Source organism: Prorops nasuta, unplaced genomic scaffold (genome assembly GCF_024137725.1).
Source record: "Prorops nasuta isolate Cenicafe-Biocafe unplaced genomic scaffold, Cenicafe_Pnas_1.2 PNAS00032, whole genome shotgun sequence".
In the NCBI taxonomy this organism is placed as follows: Eukaryota; Metazoa; Arthropoda; class Insecta; order Hymenoptera; family Bethylidae; genus Prorops; species Prorops nasuta.
The window spans coordinates 754,317-772,374 of record NW_027116829.1 but is presented as its reverse complement, the minus strand read 5'-3'; the positions used below and the strand labels follow the sequence as shown (position 1 = coordinate 772,374).

Genomic DNA, 18,058 nt, shown 5'->3' with positions numbered 1-18,058 from the left:
AAATATCCATCCGGAGGTTTCTATAAATGATGACGAGACAGAAACTCCTCGCATAAGAGATTTCATTAAAATTCTCCACTTTATAATTAATCCTATGAATACATACTCGTTTTTCTTCTATTAAATAGAACATTTAGTCTCGATTAATAAAAATTCTTACAACACAGTGCGTAATAAGTAAAAATAATTTACAATCTCTCGTCTTATTGAATATGCAGACATTCGACGAATCGATGATAGACGGAATAATTAAGCGAGGTACGTACACGCACGACACAGGCACATATATATATATATATATATATAAAAATTAGAAGCGCGAGATATCTTCGTCGGACGTATTACTCGCACCGTATCGTGGTTTTCAATAGAAAGTGGGGATTTCCATTTGATGTTGAAACGAGCGATAAGATAAGGCAGGCTCGGATTACATCGAGAGGCTTTTGTTTTACGTTAAGCTGGAATACAAAGAAGAAAAGTGGAAAAATAAATTTTCCTGCACAACGTTGACCTTGATTTATCGGTGATATTCTTGTGTGTGTGTGTGTGTGTCCCCTCCCCTCTCGATATCCTTGAGAATAATCGAGCCCGTAGGGCCATGCTCCGCTTTCCAAGTCCTCCAAGTGAAAACCTGGCAAGGCCGAACGCGCCATTTCAGCCGGAAATACTTCATCGTTTTTCATTTCCCGTTGAACAAAACGGCCGATTCGCTGGATTATGTCGAATTAACAATTAGCATATCCAATTATAATTATCCAGCATGGTATATCGTTTCCAGGATCTCCTTTATATACCACGTACACTGTGCCATTGTCCTTTCGCGTTCTCACGATTAGTCTCACTCCGCACACTCGTCTGACAAATTCTTTCGTTCCATTAATATATGCGGTATATATTTATAATGGCAATTAGCATCGATCTATCCCAGATTAGCCAATCCTCGCGTTTATTATATCGAATTTACCATTTCTTTCGCTCCCAGCTGTTCCCCCCCCCCCCTCCCCCTCCTGATGTAACCAGTAAAAGTGATACATATAATGGTATACGCACATGGAGCTGATAAAACTACGTGGTTTCACGTGTTTATCTTCCTGTGCCGTGTGCGATAAGAGCAAAAGAGGGAAAGAGAAAAAGAGAGCGAGAGACCCGATTAAATCCGTCGACTTTGCATGCACCAGTTTTTTTCTTCCCTTCCTTTCTTTATTAAACCAGCAATCTCGTTCGTCGAGATAATCGTTCACACTTTGTTTTTATAGGATTCAGCGAAAAGAGCCGCGGTATTATGGGGAATCGGATGAAAAGTATCGACGGATGATCAGCCCAAACACTATTCGTTTTTTATTCCAGTCGAAATTCGATAGATTTTGCCTGTAACGGCAAAATTGGCGTAACGGTAATCAGTGACATCAGCTTTTCTAGCGCGCGTTCCCAACTAGAGTCACTCATCGACGTGTCATAACTAGCAATCTACGCGATATCGCTTCCAAATGTCCAAAAATTCTCTCTACTTATTTTTCGCTTTTTAACGCACTCTCCGACGAAGAGATGAACATTTATGTATCATCGAGGAATCGTTTATAAAGTTTGGGCGAAGACACGTAAGAGGATAATGGTTGAAAAATGAATTGGGACGATGGTTGCGCGTTGTCGTAAAATATTCATGGGTTTTGCAAGGAAGGGGAGGGGTTGTCGAGGGGTGGTTCTCGCGCGCGACACCCCCTACTCTCCTGCATAAATATTTCATGCAACATCGTCTTAACGCTTGGAATATCGCGTGCAGCACGTGTTTTTTCCGGAGCTTCGCGCCTATACCTACTTGCGTGTGCGAGGAATAAACAACGCGTAACCACCACCATGGGAGGATCCAGCTACAACCCCATTAGTCTCAACTACAACACCAAGTTGCTTAGAGTTCGCAAACTAAAATGCACCCTTAGAATTTTATAGAGAATTTATATATAACAGATATATAAACTCTTATATATTGTATGTACAGGGAACAAATCAGCATTTAATACATTCTTTAATGAATCTCCTTTGTGATTATAAAGTTTCTTTACTCGACACTCTATATCAAATTCCAATATAAGGAAAGAAAAATTACAAGAACGTTTTATTCATTGCTTCTTTATTGTATACCCTAATTAATCGTTTTATCAGAGACTCCAAGTTCTCTCCTTATTAGTAACGAAATAAATAGAATTTTCTGGAACTGAAGAAATCAAGTGCACGGCTATTAAATTAAGATGAAGAAACAACAGGAATTTATAGCATTTAAATAATACTCGGTCTACGCAAGACTGTGAAATTTATCACAAGGCTACATGATTTTATTTCAAAGCTTTCTTATCTCTGTTAGCGATGATTCGTGATACAAACTAGAAATTCCAGCTAATTCCAAAAGCTTTTTTTACCGAGTTCTTGAGATGGGAGACGGGTGGAGGTCTTCGGAACCAGTTTGGCCAGGCCACGACAATTTAATTTAATCGAACGATCGATCGAACGGACGACAGAAGAACTTTCGAAAAACTTTTGACAAAAAACTATTCTAAAACCAAATTTCCCACCGAACCTTAAAGTTTATATAAAACGGTGTCTAGAATAAAAAAAGAAGAACTTGTTCTCTGGATAAAATTGAAGTATCATCGACAGACCAACTCGTGAAAGATCGTTCGGTCTAACCCGAGTGAGTTGGACCGATAAATCTGGCCAGAAAGATCGAAAGAAGCGTAAGATATCTTCGGGTCCGTGCACATACATAGAGAGAGAGAGAGAGAGAAAGAGAGAGAGAGAGAGAAGGATTGCCCGCGATGAAACTTTTAACGTGGATCATCTCGATCGATCCGTCGCGTGGATCATTTCTGGGTTGACCCACTTTTCATTGTGGCGAGTGTTTAGATTCGACTGGTGCTAGAATGGTAAGTGGGTCAGCTGCGTAAAAGTAACTGTTACGGCAGCAGTGCGTTTCGTGCCGATCGCCGCAACTGACCACTGGAATTCCTCCTGAAGAAACGGATGGACGGACGGACGGGGCCTGTCCGCGCACAAACATATCGGAGCGGTACGTGCGCATACGCATACGCGGAAACGCTCCGCGAGAAAACAACGAGTCCCCGGCAGAGCGGCGATTTGACTTCCGTGTATATGTATATATATATATATATATATACGAGCAACACCGGACGCAGCGAAAACCAAAAAGATAAGCGCGCTGTAAAAGCCCAAGGACGCGCCCCTCCTCCACACACTCTCTGTATATATACACATTTCACGCCACTAATTATTTCATCTAGGCTTCCCCCCCCCCCTCCCTCCTTACCTCCCCATTCATCACCAAACACGCTACTAATTTAGCCGGAGGCTATAAATAGAAATTTATTAGAATCAGAGGCTAAAAAGTACGCTACGTTGTATATCTATAGGAACGTTAATCGAGCGTTTCGTCGATCAAACGGTTTTCTCTCCATATATATGCTTATTAAAATTTACATTTCCTATATATATATACGAGTCCTGCTTGCTCTTCAAAGAATTTATCATACTTTGGTTCTCTTAATATAAGAGGCATATATTTAATTGAATATATGCCTCTTAGCATTCCGAGAGGCAGAGTTGGGGCAATCTCTCGTTTAGAACAGAGTTTCGTGTTGATGCGACCTTGAGAGGCGAAATTTTCGAATACGTAGCTTCTCTACCACCCCCTCTCCCCCTTTCATACTGGTTCAGGGTTTTTCCAAAAAGTAGGGAAAATCCAGTTTGCGGAATTTCGTGCGAACGGTCGCAGCGTCGCTAAGAAATCGAGTGAAAGGCACAGTCGGCGAGAAACAATGCGAAGGCGAGCGCAAAGACACACACACATACACGCGCGGGCGCGCGCGCGCGAGCGTGAAACTTGCCGCTGCTGGACACTAAAAGTCAGACAAGTGCCTACGTATATAGCTTGTTATTCAACACTTTAACACGAGCATGCCAGCCAATATTGTATCATTCGTATGTATGCGTTATTAACATTTACAACTCCACGATCGTTGCTATGCACAGTCTTTTATATTTATTAGCACCGTGCAACCAATACAATGATAATCGAACGAGGATATTTATATGCGTGTATTTAAAAGAGTTTATCAAAAACTACTGAATTCACAGACAGCATATGTTTCTTACCAAACACAACACATTTGTACACTCGACACTTATACAAATTAAACGTTGTATCAATCGTACATTTTATTAACACTCGCATCATCACGATTTCTACTACATTCTCACGTATACTATTGGGACCATGAATACCAATAGAGAGTGAGAGAGACATTTAAGTGAGAACGTGCGTATGTATACGAAAAATGGCAAGACCTAGCAAGATATTGCGCCGATAGCGCGCTTGTGTTTGCAACTACATATTCATCTTTGAGTCTCACTGCGCACAAGTATGCACAGAGAGATTAATAAATAATGGAGAGAGAGCGCAGTTGCGTTAGTTGTTCGAAGGATGGAACATTAGGCGCCTCTTTCAATTGAATCGTGTGATTTTTAGCGCGCGTATACATATAGGAAAACAGCATCCAACACAATGGGGAGCATCCGTGTACCACACGGATACAGGTTGGTCTCCCTGGACACGTCAGACGCGACAAGGACGTCTGCTAAACGAGCGAATTATGCTGGAATAATTGCCGCTCTTGGCGGAGCCCGCTACGGAAAGTAACAAAAAAAAAAATTGAAAAAAGAAAAAATTCTTATTCGTGCAGCAGAGAGCATTTTCTTTGTTCGTGGATTTCCACTGGTGCCCTCGGAAAATTCGGCTACGTGCAGGATCCTGGAAGGAACAGTTGGATGGACCAGCTTGATAATTCCATTTTTATGCCGTTTTTTATGGCTACCCGGTATATACATGGTGCGCTATTGGTCGAAGGCAGCAGACAAATAAAAGTCGGTAGGCAGCAGAGTGAAATATCGTGGAACGGATAACGGCGGTGCATTCCTATGGGCCGATCATTTCGACTCCGAGAAGGGTGCTTATAAGAAGCAGTATGGGGAGGGGGGGGGGGGGAGACGACACAGACGCGCACACGTGGGATTCCCATAGTCCATTTCCAAGAATATCTCAATACTTTGTCACCTTGGGGAACAGTGGGAAAAGTATACGAATGTCCATTTCAAACGGAAGGAAAAATATGTAAACATTGATACTTACCCTTTAACTATTTTCTCTCTCTCTCTCTCTCTATATATATATATATGCAATTGTTAATAATACCTATACAAATATGAAATCATAATAAAAAAGAAGAAAAACAAATAGCGCGTTGAGAGTATTCTTTGTCGTAGAGAATGAAAGTTTTAAAATGAATAAATAACATTAAAGAATCTTCCCGAGGGAGTTTGCAGAGAGTATTATTTGTTGGAATCGCGATAAAAGAGCTCTCTCTCTCTCTCTCTCTCTCTCTCTCTCTCTCTCTCTCTCGACGCGCTTTACTATTACAATCCCTCCTGATTGCTGTCTTGCAATATAGCATCTCGTACGACGCGAAGAAAATGCTGAAAATTAGCCTGGTGGTAAAAAGTGGAAGAAGCTAAAGCGTTGATGATACACATACAAGTAAATTTAGCACTAGTGCGTTTGGCGTATCGCGAGGGATTATCTCCTTGTGCGCGTGGAGGGCGAAGGAGGATAAAAATGAGCATTGCGAATGAGAAATGGCTTAACGTTGTAATCTTGTAAATGGAATTAATGGCAGGGAGGAGGTTTGGCTGCAATAGGGAAATATTGTAATTGGAGCGTGGAATATTGCACGATTACCGAGAGCACTATTACGATTATCCTGGATGACGCGAGTGCTTGCGGCGACTCATCTCCTCGAGGGCCTCGAGTCCGAGTCGAGGCACGCGCGCCGCAGGTTTCTCCGGGCGAGCGCGTGCGCCATTGCCAACGATTTCTCACTCGCTCGCTCTATCGAGACTATCGAGAGTGGCCTGGCCTCCTCCAACAACGATTCACCAGTGAAAGGTCAACGCATCGATCTTCGACATCTCTCCTCCGATCGACGGTCCAGTCAAAGGTCGCCAGGAGTCGAGAAAATCTCTTTTAAGAGAGCGGATAGTTCGAGACGCTCGTTTTTCTACCGACCAAGCACTGTCTCGAGAGCGAACCTTGTGTATAATAAACGATCGTAAACAACGATGATTCGCTATAATCCCCCAGGTTAGGCTGCCGGTTTCCAATCAATTATTTATTTACCGTCGCGCGAAAGAGAGTCTCGACCAGCACCGAAAAAAAGAAGAAAAATACCAGTGCGTGTTCGTTCATCGAGAGGGGAGAAAAGAAGAGAGAAGGAGAAACTCTATCGCGCGAGGGTCAACGACACTCCGAGCAAGATCCTCCATCGATAGAATCGTTTGGAGTCTTTCATCAACATTTCCATTCGAATATTTCTCTTCGTCCTTTTCTTTCTTTTTTTCTTTTTTTTTTCGGCTCGGACCAAGGTTGCTTTTTCGAGCACGCATCGGTAATTCGAAAGATTGTCCTGCTAGACTCGTGGTGCTGTCCAGAGGAGACGATTATTTTCGCAACTGCTATACTATAGGAACGTTTTGGGAACGTTGCGGACAGATTGGTTTTTCTTCCAAGCTCGTTCCAACCGCTCAATTTCTTTTCTTTTTCCTTTGATCGAACAGGCTTACGTTGAAAATTTGCAATCGAGTGAAAAGGCGCGCGCGCGCGCGGAGGCTCTCTTGCAGCGAGAACGACCTCGATCGGCTTTCAGTGGCGCGCGCGAGGAACCTTCGCTCCTCGAAATGATCGAGCGATAGTACCCCGTTGCCCTCGTATACATATATGTATAAGCAGACTCGCGCGCGCGATCGCCGTCACTCTCACTTTTTTCTGCGAACAGGAAATTTCTCTTTAATGTGAAATCGATTAATTGTTCGCCGGCCAGTTAAAATTCCCAAAGGCAGAAACAAAATTGCCGGCAGTGCAGGAAACTGGCGAAGAAATTTATTCTCGAGAAAAGCTTCGCGCCTACGGTTTCTTCGCTCTCGGCGACAAATAACTCTCCATTCTCTCTTTCGAGAAATTCGGCGGTTTTCGAGAGCCGCGGGATCTTCGCGGATGACGTAATTCGACGGACTTGCGCAACGGGATTAGAAGTCGCATCGGCTATATACGTAAGCCAGCGGCACGAACCCCTCGCCTTTGATCAGCCCATTAGGCCCAAATAATCCTTTCTTCCTCCACTCGTCCATCATCCCCCGCAACAATAATTTAGAACGCGCGCGCGCGCGCGACCAACACGGAGAGAATATTTATTATCTCGTGGATTATCGAGCCGCGAGTGAGCAGCGTAACCCTTAATTGAGCGATTATCGTTAGACGAGATAAAAATTTTCCACGCCAACTGTGATAGAAAACGATCTTAAATTATCTGAAAATTGCGCGAGCGAGCGAGCGCGCGATCGACCGATAACGGTGAGAGGAAGGAACTCGAGTGTTGAAAATGAGCAGCGGAGGGAAAAAATAGAAATACTCACCCCTTCGTTTCCTAGGAACTGTATAGTTGGATTCTGGCTGGTCTTATTCTGAAACAAAAATAGAACGAAAGTTAATATTCGCCTTTACACGCACATGCAGAGTTTCTTCTTATGTTGGCTCGACGGGGGACCGAGTGGGGATTTGCCTCGCGTGACGACGTCACTGGTGTCTCTTAACCTTGCACGAGAAAGATCGAATCGGGCTATTGAAAGTGGCAAAACTCATTTCGTCACGCGCCAGTTGCGCAATACTTTTGATCCTTAAGCAGAGAGTGGCTCTCGTTCGCCATATCTCCACCCCCCCCCCCCCTTACACCATTTCCTGCGCCCGCCCGCCCGCCCGCGCGCGCGAGCGAGCGAGCGACTGTAAACATTTACCTTGGCAGAGCGCGGCACAATTGTGTTTCTCTCAATGGGCTCCGTAGAAAAATTGGCACAACAAATCGCGCGCGCGCGCGCGCGGATAAAGGTTGAACGGTGTGCTCGATTCTACTTGGACAAACGCACGTCGCACAGAGCGAGGGGACGAGAACATTATTTTCATCGTACATGGAACATATTCATCTCCAACTATATCGTCAAATTGTCTTTATAATCTTCGTGGAAAGAGGCTAAACGTTTTGTTTACATGGCGCGAGCGCTCGCGGTAGTGGCACGCCGATCCACGCGCGCCGTGTAAACAAACACCAGACTCACTCGTTCCTCCTCTTCCTTCCCATCGAACGCGTTTCTTTTGCACGAAAGCAACGATTAATGAGTCGAGCACACCTCCCTCCCCCCCCCCCCCCCCTCGAAACGTCGTTTCTTCTCAGGCTTCTTCGTGCAATAACGCAACACAGCCTATATTACTCGTTTATTGCCGCAGCCTGAAAATTGATTTGCTCGTTGAGAAATTTCGAGTCAACACGCTTCTCCGGCCACTGACTGGCTCGTATCGATCAATATTATACGCTTTGATAAAGTTTTTCCTCGCCTCGATTATTTATGAACATTCGGGCGCTTGTTAAAAAGTACTTTCGCTTTTAAAACGCGTGTGTAATATAGTGGCATTAGGTATATTTATTAGACGCTAAGTGCGATAAATTTTCAGCTGGAAAATTTCAAGACAGTCGCGAATACTTGGCGGAGATTTATGGTGCCAGGAGGCGCGCAACGGTGCATCGATACCGCAAATATTTCCACCTTGTCCGATATTCGTTTTCGTCCGTACCAATCGATGCGACTTGCGCAATTTGGAAAAGTCTGCGTGGTTCTATACGCCTGCAGGTTTTAGCATTTTTTTCAGTAGGTGAAACGAGCATGGTCGTATTATTAAGTCTAATTGGAGGAAGACGGTCGAGAGGCGTGAGATGGGGGGGGGGGGGCATCGCAGAAACTCGAGCCGATTATTTTCACGACATTACATAAACCTAATGGAATAATTGCACGCGGCACGCTTTCGCTGCCCAGGAATTCATTAAAATTTTAATTATCGCGCGCGTCGATCGCGAAATCATTCTTTCGGGCTCTATCCTTCTCGAAAGCGGCGGCGCAGTGTCGAGAGATCGGCTATATCCGGAAAGCTCTCGCGCATTCCACGCATTCCCCCTCTTGGCGAAATTGCGCCTTATCCGTGCATTGGAAAAGGGTAAAAGAGGAAAGAAAGTAACAACCCACTCGCGTGCTACCCCGCGACAGACAAAGTCTTGTCTCTCGAGATCGAAACAAAAGAATATCCTTATCGGAGCATAACGTGTATATATAATTTGACACTTTAAACGCCTCGGAGTATATATACGGATGCGTCAAAGTGTATGTATTTACCGGTAGAGAGCTTCCAATCGGTCCTTCGAGGAAGAGATAAGGCACTTTATTATATTCCGAGGATGCTCGCGCGACCAATTAAAAGCACGCAAACTCTCCTCGGAAACGATCCAAGCATCCTACTTATTTTTATCGTTCGTTGTTGATTCTCGAAATGGAGAAGAGGAGCAAAGAGGAGCGAGTTTCGCACAAATAGATTGGCCAGTTAATTTTATGGAAAGGGCTTGGTGGATTATAACCCAGAGGGAAGCTGTCTCGATAATGTTCTCCCTGCGATGTAAGGGAATGCTCGGCCGTCGTTCACCCTCGTTTCTCCCTCGCAGGTCAATAACTCCTCCGCTCGCGTCGTCCCCGTGCAACCACGCACGTATCCTTACTCCGAAATTCAATCACCGGTCTACCAGTTAAACCGAATCCAGTCGTTTCCCCCATAAATTCCGTTTTAATCGCTGATTCTTCTTCCGCCGATCCCAAAGGCGCGCCAGTATCGATAAGCAGGAATATGTAACGCCTGGAGAGAAAAACTGCGGTGTTTTTTTCTCCGAGAAGCTCGGGGCTAATCGGAAGCTGGTAACGAAGAATTACGCGAGTGCGTGAACGATTACGAGAGGCATTTGCTTGTTTTAACGAGGCGGTCGAGGCGTGGGTGGGTTTGGCCAAAAGTTGCTGGATCGGCCGCAGGACCGGTGGCAATTAAGGTTTTAACGGTAGAGAGACGCCAGAGCGAGGAGGGCTGTGCCGGAGACTTTTAAAAGGACTCGGGGTAAGTAAATGAAGCGCGGTTGCCGGGTCGAGAGTACGAGTGGCTCGAGCGGCCGCGAAATTCGGCAACGCCGCCAACTGGTTCACTTTCTCTCGGCCGGCGAACTCGACTGGCTCCCTTCGCGTGTAATGCGCGCGTTCAAGTCGCCACCTTCGACACACACACACACACACACATGCACACGGTCTCCTAGATATCATGCGAGAAAGATCCGGCTGCTGCCGAACGCGTACTCTCTATCGATCCAACGGACACCTCGATCAAATTGCGCTTTAACGTCCAACACGACTCGTGCGCCGCGACGCCAAACTCTTTTCTTTATTCGCCAATCTTTGTCGCGCGCGCGCGCGCGCGCACGAGCAAGTGCAACGGTGTGCGAATTTCATCGTAGAGCGGGGCACACGCGTGTGTGTGGTGCCTCGCGAGGAGTGTGGTGGGGGGGACGTAAACAGCTGAAACTTGGCCACGCCTCGGCAGCGAGCGTTAACGTTGCGCGGGTCCGGTATAAAAAAGGTCGCGAACCTCCTTCCAGTGAAATATTTACTGGCTGTCGCGCGCATTATTTTCGCCAACCCACCCTTCGCTCGTCGAAGGGCAAATTTTCCCTCGAGATAATGACAGCAGGGCGCGCGCGCGCGCGCGCGTTTATCAGCGATGCGGAGGCTCTCTTGCCACGACGGAATATCGCATGGTGGCAGGCGCGAGCGGACTTTAAGGATCTGGGACACCGGCAGTGCCGTAATCAGAGCGATTAGGCGTGGCCGCGATAAGCAAACACAGTGATTCTCCGCACAGCTGCGAGAACCTCTCCTCTTCCTTCCCGCAATTTGCCTTGTTCTCTCGAGTATCGCGCCATTTCCTCTCTTCGTCCCGAAGACGAGCACCAAAATCAATTTTTTCTCTACCAGAGCATAGAGTTGGCCTGTCGATGGCGACGATCGAAGAATCATTCTTCTTCGCTCCTTTACCCGACCTCAAACGTTTTTATTGCACGCTCTTATCTACTTTCTGTCATTGGCGAGAACACCGGTTGGTTTCTTTCAGGGATTAATACAAATTTATACGCGTGTTTATGTAATTTCATATGCAAGCCACACAGTGTGTTGCAAATGGACCTTTAAACGAGCGGCTGTAATAATTAAATGTCAAACGGGTTTCCTTGCTTGGCTTATTTGCAGGATAACGTGGAATTGTAGAACCGATCGGTTTTACATGGATTCTCTCGGTTATAATTATCCTTTCAATTTCTTGGATCGTTTATTTGCCAATTTCGGGTCGAGATATTAGAAGCGAGCCGTGCAACATTGTTTCAAGGAGAATGGACGAATGGGAATATACATATAAGCGCAGCTGGAGAAACGTGGTACTTTTGAAAAAGATGCGATGCACTTTAATTGGATTCGTATAGGAAACGATCGCATTTACGCTTGATCGCAGCTTGTACAATTGTCTTCCGTGCTGAAATAGTTGGAAAACGGTTGGTACGTGCAGAAGAAGCGTTTGATAGAGGGTCGATGTTTCGGTGAGATTGAGGGAAAATTGGATTTTTTCACCTGGAGCCTCGGAGAATCCCCATGTCGACGACTTTTCCGAGCTGGTTGGAAAGTTTGAATAGAATCGAGTGTGCAGCAGTGGTCCCTGTGATCCCAAAAGACACACCTGCCCTGCAGGGATGCCTTATTTTGCTTCTCCCTATTCATTCCTACCGCCATTTTGCCCTTTATATTGTCCGTTTCTCTCTCATCGACCCACCACTGCACTCTCTCCCCCAACTTTACTCGGAAAAACCACCCCCGACGTAACGTTAAATTCTATGCAGCCCAAGTACGCGGTAAACAGCCGTAATTCTCCTACTTTTGTCCCATTTATTTTTAGACTCCATACGCGTGTTGATATAAATATCAAGCCTCTCTCGCATTTTAATGAGCACGCGTAACCAGCGCAATATACGTGCACGAAAACTGGTTTGGATTTCTTTTTCTAGACTGGCTGAAACGTCGCTTCTGATTATCACCGAAAATTAACCAACCGAGATATATCAACGAGTTTATTCATTTCTCATTTCTCACTTGTTATTTTTATACAATTCCTATTGCAATTAACTCCTTTCCTTCGGTAATATAGACTTTAAAGTGTATATATATTGTGCATGTGTATACTACATAGGAGAGCATTCTCCATCAATTTTCGTAACAACGTCCACTTTTCTTTGCGTATTAACGATGGCGTTAAACGATCCGGTAAATACAGCGTCTCGTGTTAAATTACTCGTATTTAGTTACGGCGCCGCGATGAATCGTGCCATCGTTGGTCGAGACAGAAGCAAAGAGACACGATCGAAGGGTGATGGGCAGAAAAACTATTGACAATGTACGTCGGCATAAAGGTTTTCCAATGCACAAGAGGCCCACAACCATGCATGCACGTTGACACTGACTTTTAATCAAACGAGTGAAATTCCTCCAGACGTTGTATTTCATTTTATTAAAACCAGAGAGCACGAGCACGCAAGTACATGTATAATTGTATAAAGATGGAAAAAAAAAAGAAAATGGCAAGGCGTATAATTCTAAAGGTTTTCTCACAATAGACCTCTATAAGGATAAATGTCGATTTCGGGTTGTAGTGAAATAAAGGATATGCTTTATTTTTCTTTTACCATGTAATAAAATGGCTAGAGGTTGGTGGATCGAGGTAGAGAAGGTAAGGGACGAATGATTGCAAGGCAAAGGAGAGATAGGGGAGGGGAGAGGAGGGTGAAGGAGGTTTCCTTTGAAAAGGGGTTGTTGGCGACAGAAGCGTCGGCGTCGGAGTACCTAGTGGTACATTATCGATTCGTGGAAGGAGATACCGTCTCTCTCTCTCTCTCTCTCTCTCTCTCTCCTGCTCATTGACTCACACAGAGAAACACAGGTACATAAGCACGACGGCGGCGAGGCGGGCACCGCGCCGGCGACGACGAATTACTCCCTACGAGTCGACAAAAGACGCTTCCATCGGAAGGAAGGAAGAACGGCGCCGCGACGTAGGCGCCTGCCTGCCTGCCTGCTGCTTTCGCACCAATTCAATTAGTCCCACCAAACAAATGTATTTCATAGCGGTGCTCAAACTATATGCCTCCTCTTCTCAAAGAAACTCTATTCGACGAATGTACAATGTGTACATCATTAAATGGAAAAATCAAGTCCCTCCTCGCACTTCACCAATCGACTCAGCGTATTCCACGAAATTTACTCGAAAACGTGACATTGCGCTCCCACCAATTCTCCAAATACATGCACTTCGCAGAAAGCCAAGCGCGCTTCTCCGTACAAAAATCCTACGCGGACCAAATAATACACCATATTACGTTACAAAACAATAACAACGATCAAAATTCCTCGCTGTTGACCAATCGAGCTACGATAATTCCGCGGAAATTGCTTAAAAACATCAAATCTCGCATAAAACACTCGTAAACGTTACAATTGCATTGTATAAACTATATAGAAAAACCAATCGAGTTAAGACGCGCGAGAAATAGCAGAGATTTATCGCGGATCTTCCGGAAAGCAAATCAATTTCAAAGGAATAATTTCGTCTTTTTCGATCGGACAGCGTTAAAGCGATGAAAATGCGTTGGATCGACAGAAACTGCATCCTTTGCTCCATCTCCTTGATGAATAAGAAAATCTGGGAAGCAACGAGGCGTGTCCGAAGCGTGTATCCGAGGTCCGATATCGATCGGTGATAACGAAAAGCTAAGTTGTTCGTGCACAAGGAGGAGAGAGAGAGAGGGGTAGGGGGGGGGGGGGTGGAGGAAGAAAGGGAGAAAGAAGCGAATCGCTGAAAATTGCCAAGTTGTTTTACTCGAAAGGCGTTGTAACGAAGGATAATTGGCGTTGCTCCATCTTTTTAAGGGGGGAAATCGATTAAGGCACGCGCGTCTACTGGGAATTCATTAGCACATTGTGTGGTTGTCGAAGAGTGCGAGAGAACATCGTCGTCGTCGTCGTCGTCGTCGCCGTCGCCCGACGCGAGGCGCTTAAGCTGCTTACGCGGCGGTCTTAAGGCCACGTGCTTCTTCGGTGGTGCCACCTTACGTCGGAATTGAGGTTAGGAGGTTAGGATCCAATGTGTGCGTGTGTGATTTCGGTCTCGCGAGAAACGGCCTTGACAATTCACTCCCCCCCCCCCTCTCTCTCTCTCTCTCTCTCTCTCTCTTCGACACTGCTCAATCCTTTTTCTTTTATGCTCGATCAGCAAAACTCACCACGAGTTTCGACAATGTTGTTACATTAATAATATTCGGTACAAGAGTACACGTACGAGAAATAAACAAGCGTACACGCAGGCTTTCTAGAGCGAGATTATTATTTGACCATAGGCTCGAAATTCCTCGAGTTTCAAGCACGGTTTCGCCGCGATATTATCAGATAGGAATAAATTATACTGGAATCACCGTTACTTGGCTAATTCGCGGCTGGAACGCGTTAAAAAATAAACACCCGGCCACTCCCACTCGCGCACCAATCTAACGAATCCGGGGAGACTCTAACGTTTTTCTATGGAATGCGAAGCAATCGCTGAGAGTAAAGTTGACTTTTTTTGTCAGAAGGGTGATTTGGTAAGGTAAATTTGTGCATTTTTTTCTTTGTTTGCACTTTTAAGCGAGTGCTTTGGTTTTCTTTGTATTTATATACATGTATACGCATGTGCATTGGAGTGGCGAGTTTTTTTAGGTCCAGAAGGAGAATAAAATTAGGAATTCTCGTTGACCTTTGACGGCCGTTCTGAAATCGTAGGATGCACGTAGAGAGAATGCACGGGCGAATCGGAGCATCGCTCGAAAGGTCAATAGCGAGGCGTCGTAAAACAACGGCAGAAACAATAAATAATAAAAATATCCTCCATGGAACCTCGGCAAGTGTCTTATCGTCCCATTAATCCGTGACGGTAACCTCAGCGCAAAGTCGATACACAAGCCAAGTTGCGCAATCTCAGATTTCACCTGGAGTCTTTGTTACTGGCCAACTGATTCGTGAGGAAAACAAAAAATGCATTCTTCGGCGTACGATAAATGTAAGAGGTAAAATAGGCTAAAAAGAGTATTCGAGCATTGTTCGGGTCCTAAGAAAATTCATTCTTTCGAGAAAACGACGATCCTCGTGATTGAATCCTGCTTTATGTCTTTCATGGAACGGTGATAATAAAGAAAAACGTAGGCAAAAGGCTAATTCAATATTGTTGAAATATTCAAAGAAAATTCATTGTTTCGAGAAAACAATGATCCTGATGTGATTAAATTGTGCTTAGCATATATAATCATTCATGGAACAGAAACGATAAATGATAGAGGAAAAGCTGGACAAAAGACGCTATCTCAATATTGTTGAAATATTAAGAAAATTAATTGTTTCGAGAAGAAAACAACCATCTCAATTATTAGATTGTGCTTAGCATGTAACGCGTTTCGTGGAATAGAAACAATAAGTAACGAGAAAAAAACGCAAATGATAAAAGCATATTTGAATATTGTTGAGATATTAAAGAAAATTAATGTTTTTCTTTTATAAAACGATGATTGTGCATCGTAGCCAGTGACGTTTGATACAATAAACATTTAATGGATTATAACGGAAAAAGACTGGATAAAAAAGTACGCGAATATTATTGAGTTATTAAGAATATTAATTGCTCGAAGAAAACGATGATCTAGATGATTGGATCGTGACCGATGACGTCCAGTGCAATAAAAATAATGGATAATGAAGGAAAAACTGAATAAAAAATATTTCAATGCGTATTGTTCAGCTATTAAGAAAATGACGATATAGATGATTGGATAGCAGCCAGTAAACTTGCAATGCACAACAATAACAATAAAGAACAAACTGAATAGAAGAGTATTCGAATATCGTTCGATTTTTAAGAACATTAATTGTTTGAAGAAAAGAACCATCAAAGTGATTAGATCGCACGAGCAATAAACGATTTATACAACAATGATAATAAGCAACAAAGCGCAATCCAGGTAGAGAGGAGAGTATTCGAGCGCTAGTCGAATGTTAATAAAATCAATTGTCTGAAGAGAACAACGATCCAGATGATTGGATCGCAATTCAATCATTGTTAGAAAAATTAATCGTTTGAAGAAAAGGACCATCCAGATAATTGGATCGCAGCCACGATAAACGTTTAACAAAATAATAATAAATAACAAAGGAAAATCTGCCTTGAGAGCAGTACTCGAGCGTTCTTCGATTGTCAGTCGAATTAATTGTTCGAAGAAAACGGACGATCCAGATGATTGGATCGCGGCCAGCAACACGTTTCATGGAATTTCAAGGCTCCCGCAGTACGAACGGGTGTTACTTTTTAAAATGCGCTTCCCCTCGTCGCTCTATCTCGGCGTTCACTTTCACCTCGCATAATTTATTCTATGCCGTGCGTAAATCGAAGCTATTCGCTCTGTTGTACGTAAGTCGTCAATTTAACGAGGTGGGGGGAAGTAGCAGCGGCAAACCCAACGCACCAATCTTTCTTATGGTCGAGAGTCTTAAAAAATCTGAAAAGACCTGGAAAAAAAGAACAACGATCATTCTCAGCTTTCCATTTGCAATATAATAAGCAAAGAGAAATATTTATAAGCGTATCGGGGAGAGACCGAGAGTGTGTGCTTCGCCTTCCATTTCTTGGCTTGACACTTGTTGCTGCTTTCTGATTCCTTTTCCATCGACATCGGCATACTCCAATTCCAATGTTTCGTGTCGAAATGAAAGAAAACAGGGAGGTAAATAGACGCGAGACAATTAAACGCGTATGCACAATTATTGTTATAGTACGGCAGTAATATTATTGTTTGGATTTTCTTGAAACTTCAATTATAAATCTTATTTCTCAGGGCAATATATAAGCTTCGACGAAAGGTTATTCAGATTATATAGGGAACAGCTGTGTGTCTGAGAGGGGGCTCTCCATGAGCTTGTTTTCTTTTTTCTTAACAAGAGCCCCCTCCGCCTTGCCCCCCTGGCACGCTAGCCGGTAGAAATCGTCAGCCAAGCAACTTCAGAACCTTCAATTCCACATCCTTCGATTTCGATGTTTCTCTCCTCTACATCGCTATTGTAAACAACTTTATAATTGATTTACAGCCGAAAGACTGCTCCATCTCGATTCTACTCCAAGAACTTATTCAACCGAGGATTAAAGAATGCCTCTTCGAGCCATAGATAAAGTCACCGTTTATCAAAAATATAAACACGTGATTATTGTGCGAGATAAGAGTCGTCTACTGCAAAAAATCTACGGAATAATTATTTTTCTCTGGAGAAAAAAACAAACGCGACGAATTTGACGTGATCAGCTGTTTATCGTTGTTGTTGTTTATTACTTAATAAATTTAAAACGCGCCACTCGCGCTGATCGTCCAAGTATAAAAAATTATCTAGAGTGAAGGAGAGAGAGAGAGAGAGAGAGAGAGAGAGAGAGAGAGAGAGAGAGAGAACGAGAGAGAATTTTGAAGTGGCTGATAAAAATAAAGAATTTACTGCACTGCCTGACAATTGCTGAAACTTTTAACCTTCGCCAAACGAGCGACCATTTTCTTTTGCTAGTTGGTCGAGTAGAAAAATATGGATTAGAAGGGACTTATCGAGGAAATTTAATGAGAAGTGTATCTGGAGTAATCTGGAACTATCTATGATATTAATTGTCTTGTCAGGAAACAGCGTTACGTAACGCCGTTGTCAAAACATATGGTTAGGTTACGTCCGAGTGATTATTCGTTTGGTAGGTTAGGTTAGGTTGGCCCGTTTCGCAGCGCTCGGACTTTTCATTCCCATCTCGGCTAGCCTAAGATTTTTAACAGCTGCTCGCCAGCCAACGTGGCTTCGCTCGACCGACTCTACACTACGGAGATTCCACTGGAAAAGCCACAAGTACACGGAGAAACACTCCCTGATCCATGAAAATCCAACA

The 18,058-nt window shown here is 44.0% G+C and overlaps 1 protein-coding gene across 2 annotated transcripts in view; it reads right to left on the bottom strand.

The window, feature by feature from the left end:
* Positions 1-18,058, bottom strand: part of Su(Tpl) (Suppressor of Triplolethal) — a 50,013-nt gene that overhangs the window by 30,495 nt on the left and 1,460 nt on the right. For both annotated transcript variants that reach the window (XM_066743191.1, XM_066743190.1), the window contains exon 3: positions 7,534-7,581. In XM_066743191.1, the coding sequence (XP_066599288.1) occupies positions 7,534-7,581 (48 nt within the window). The remainder of the gene's footprint in view (positions 1-7,533; positions 7,582-18,058) is intronic.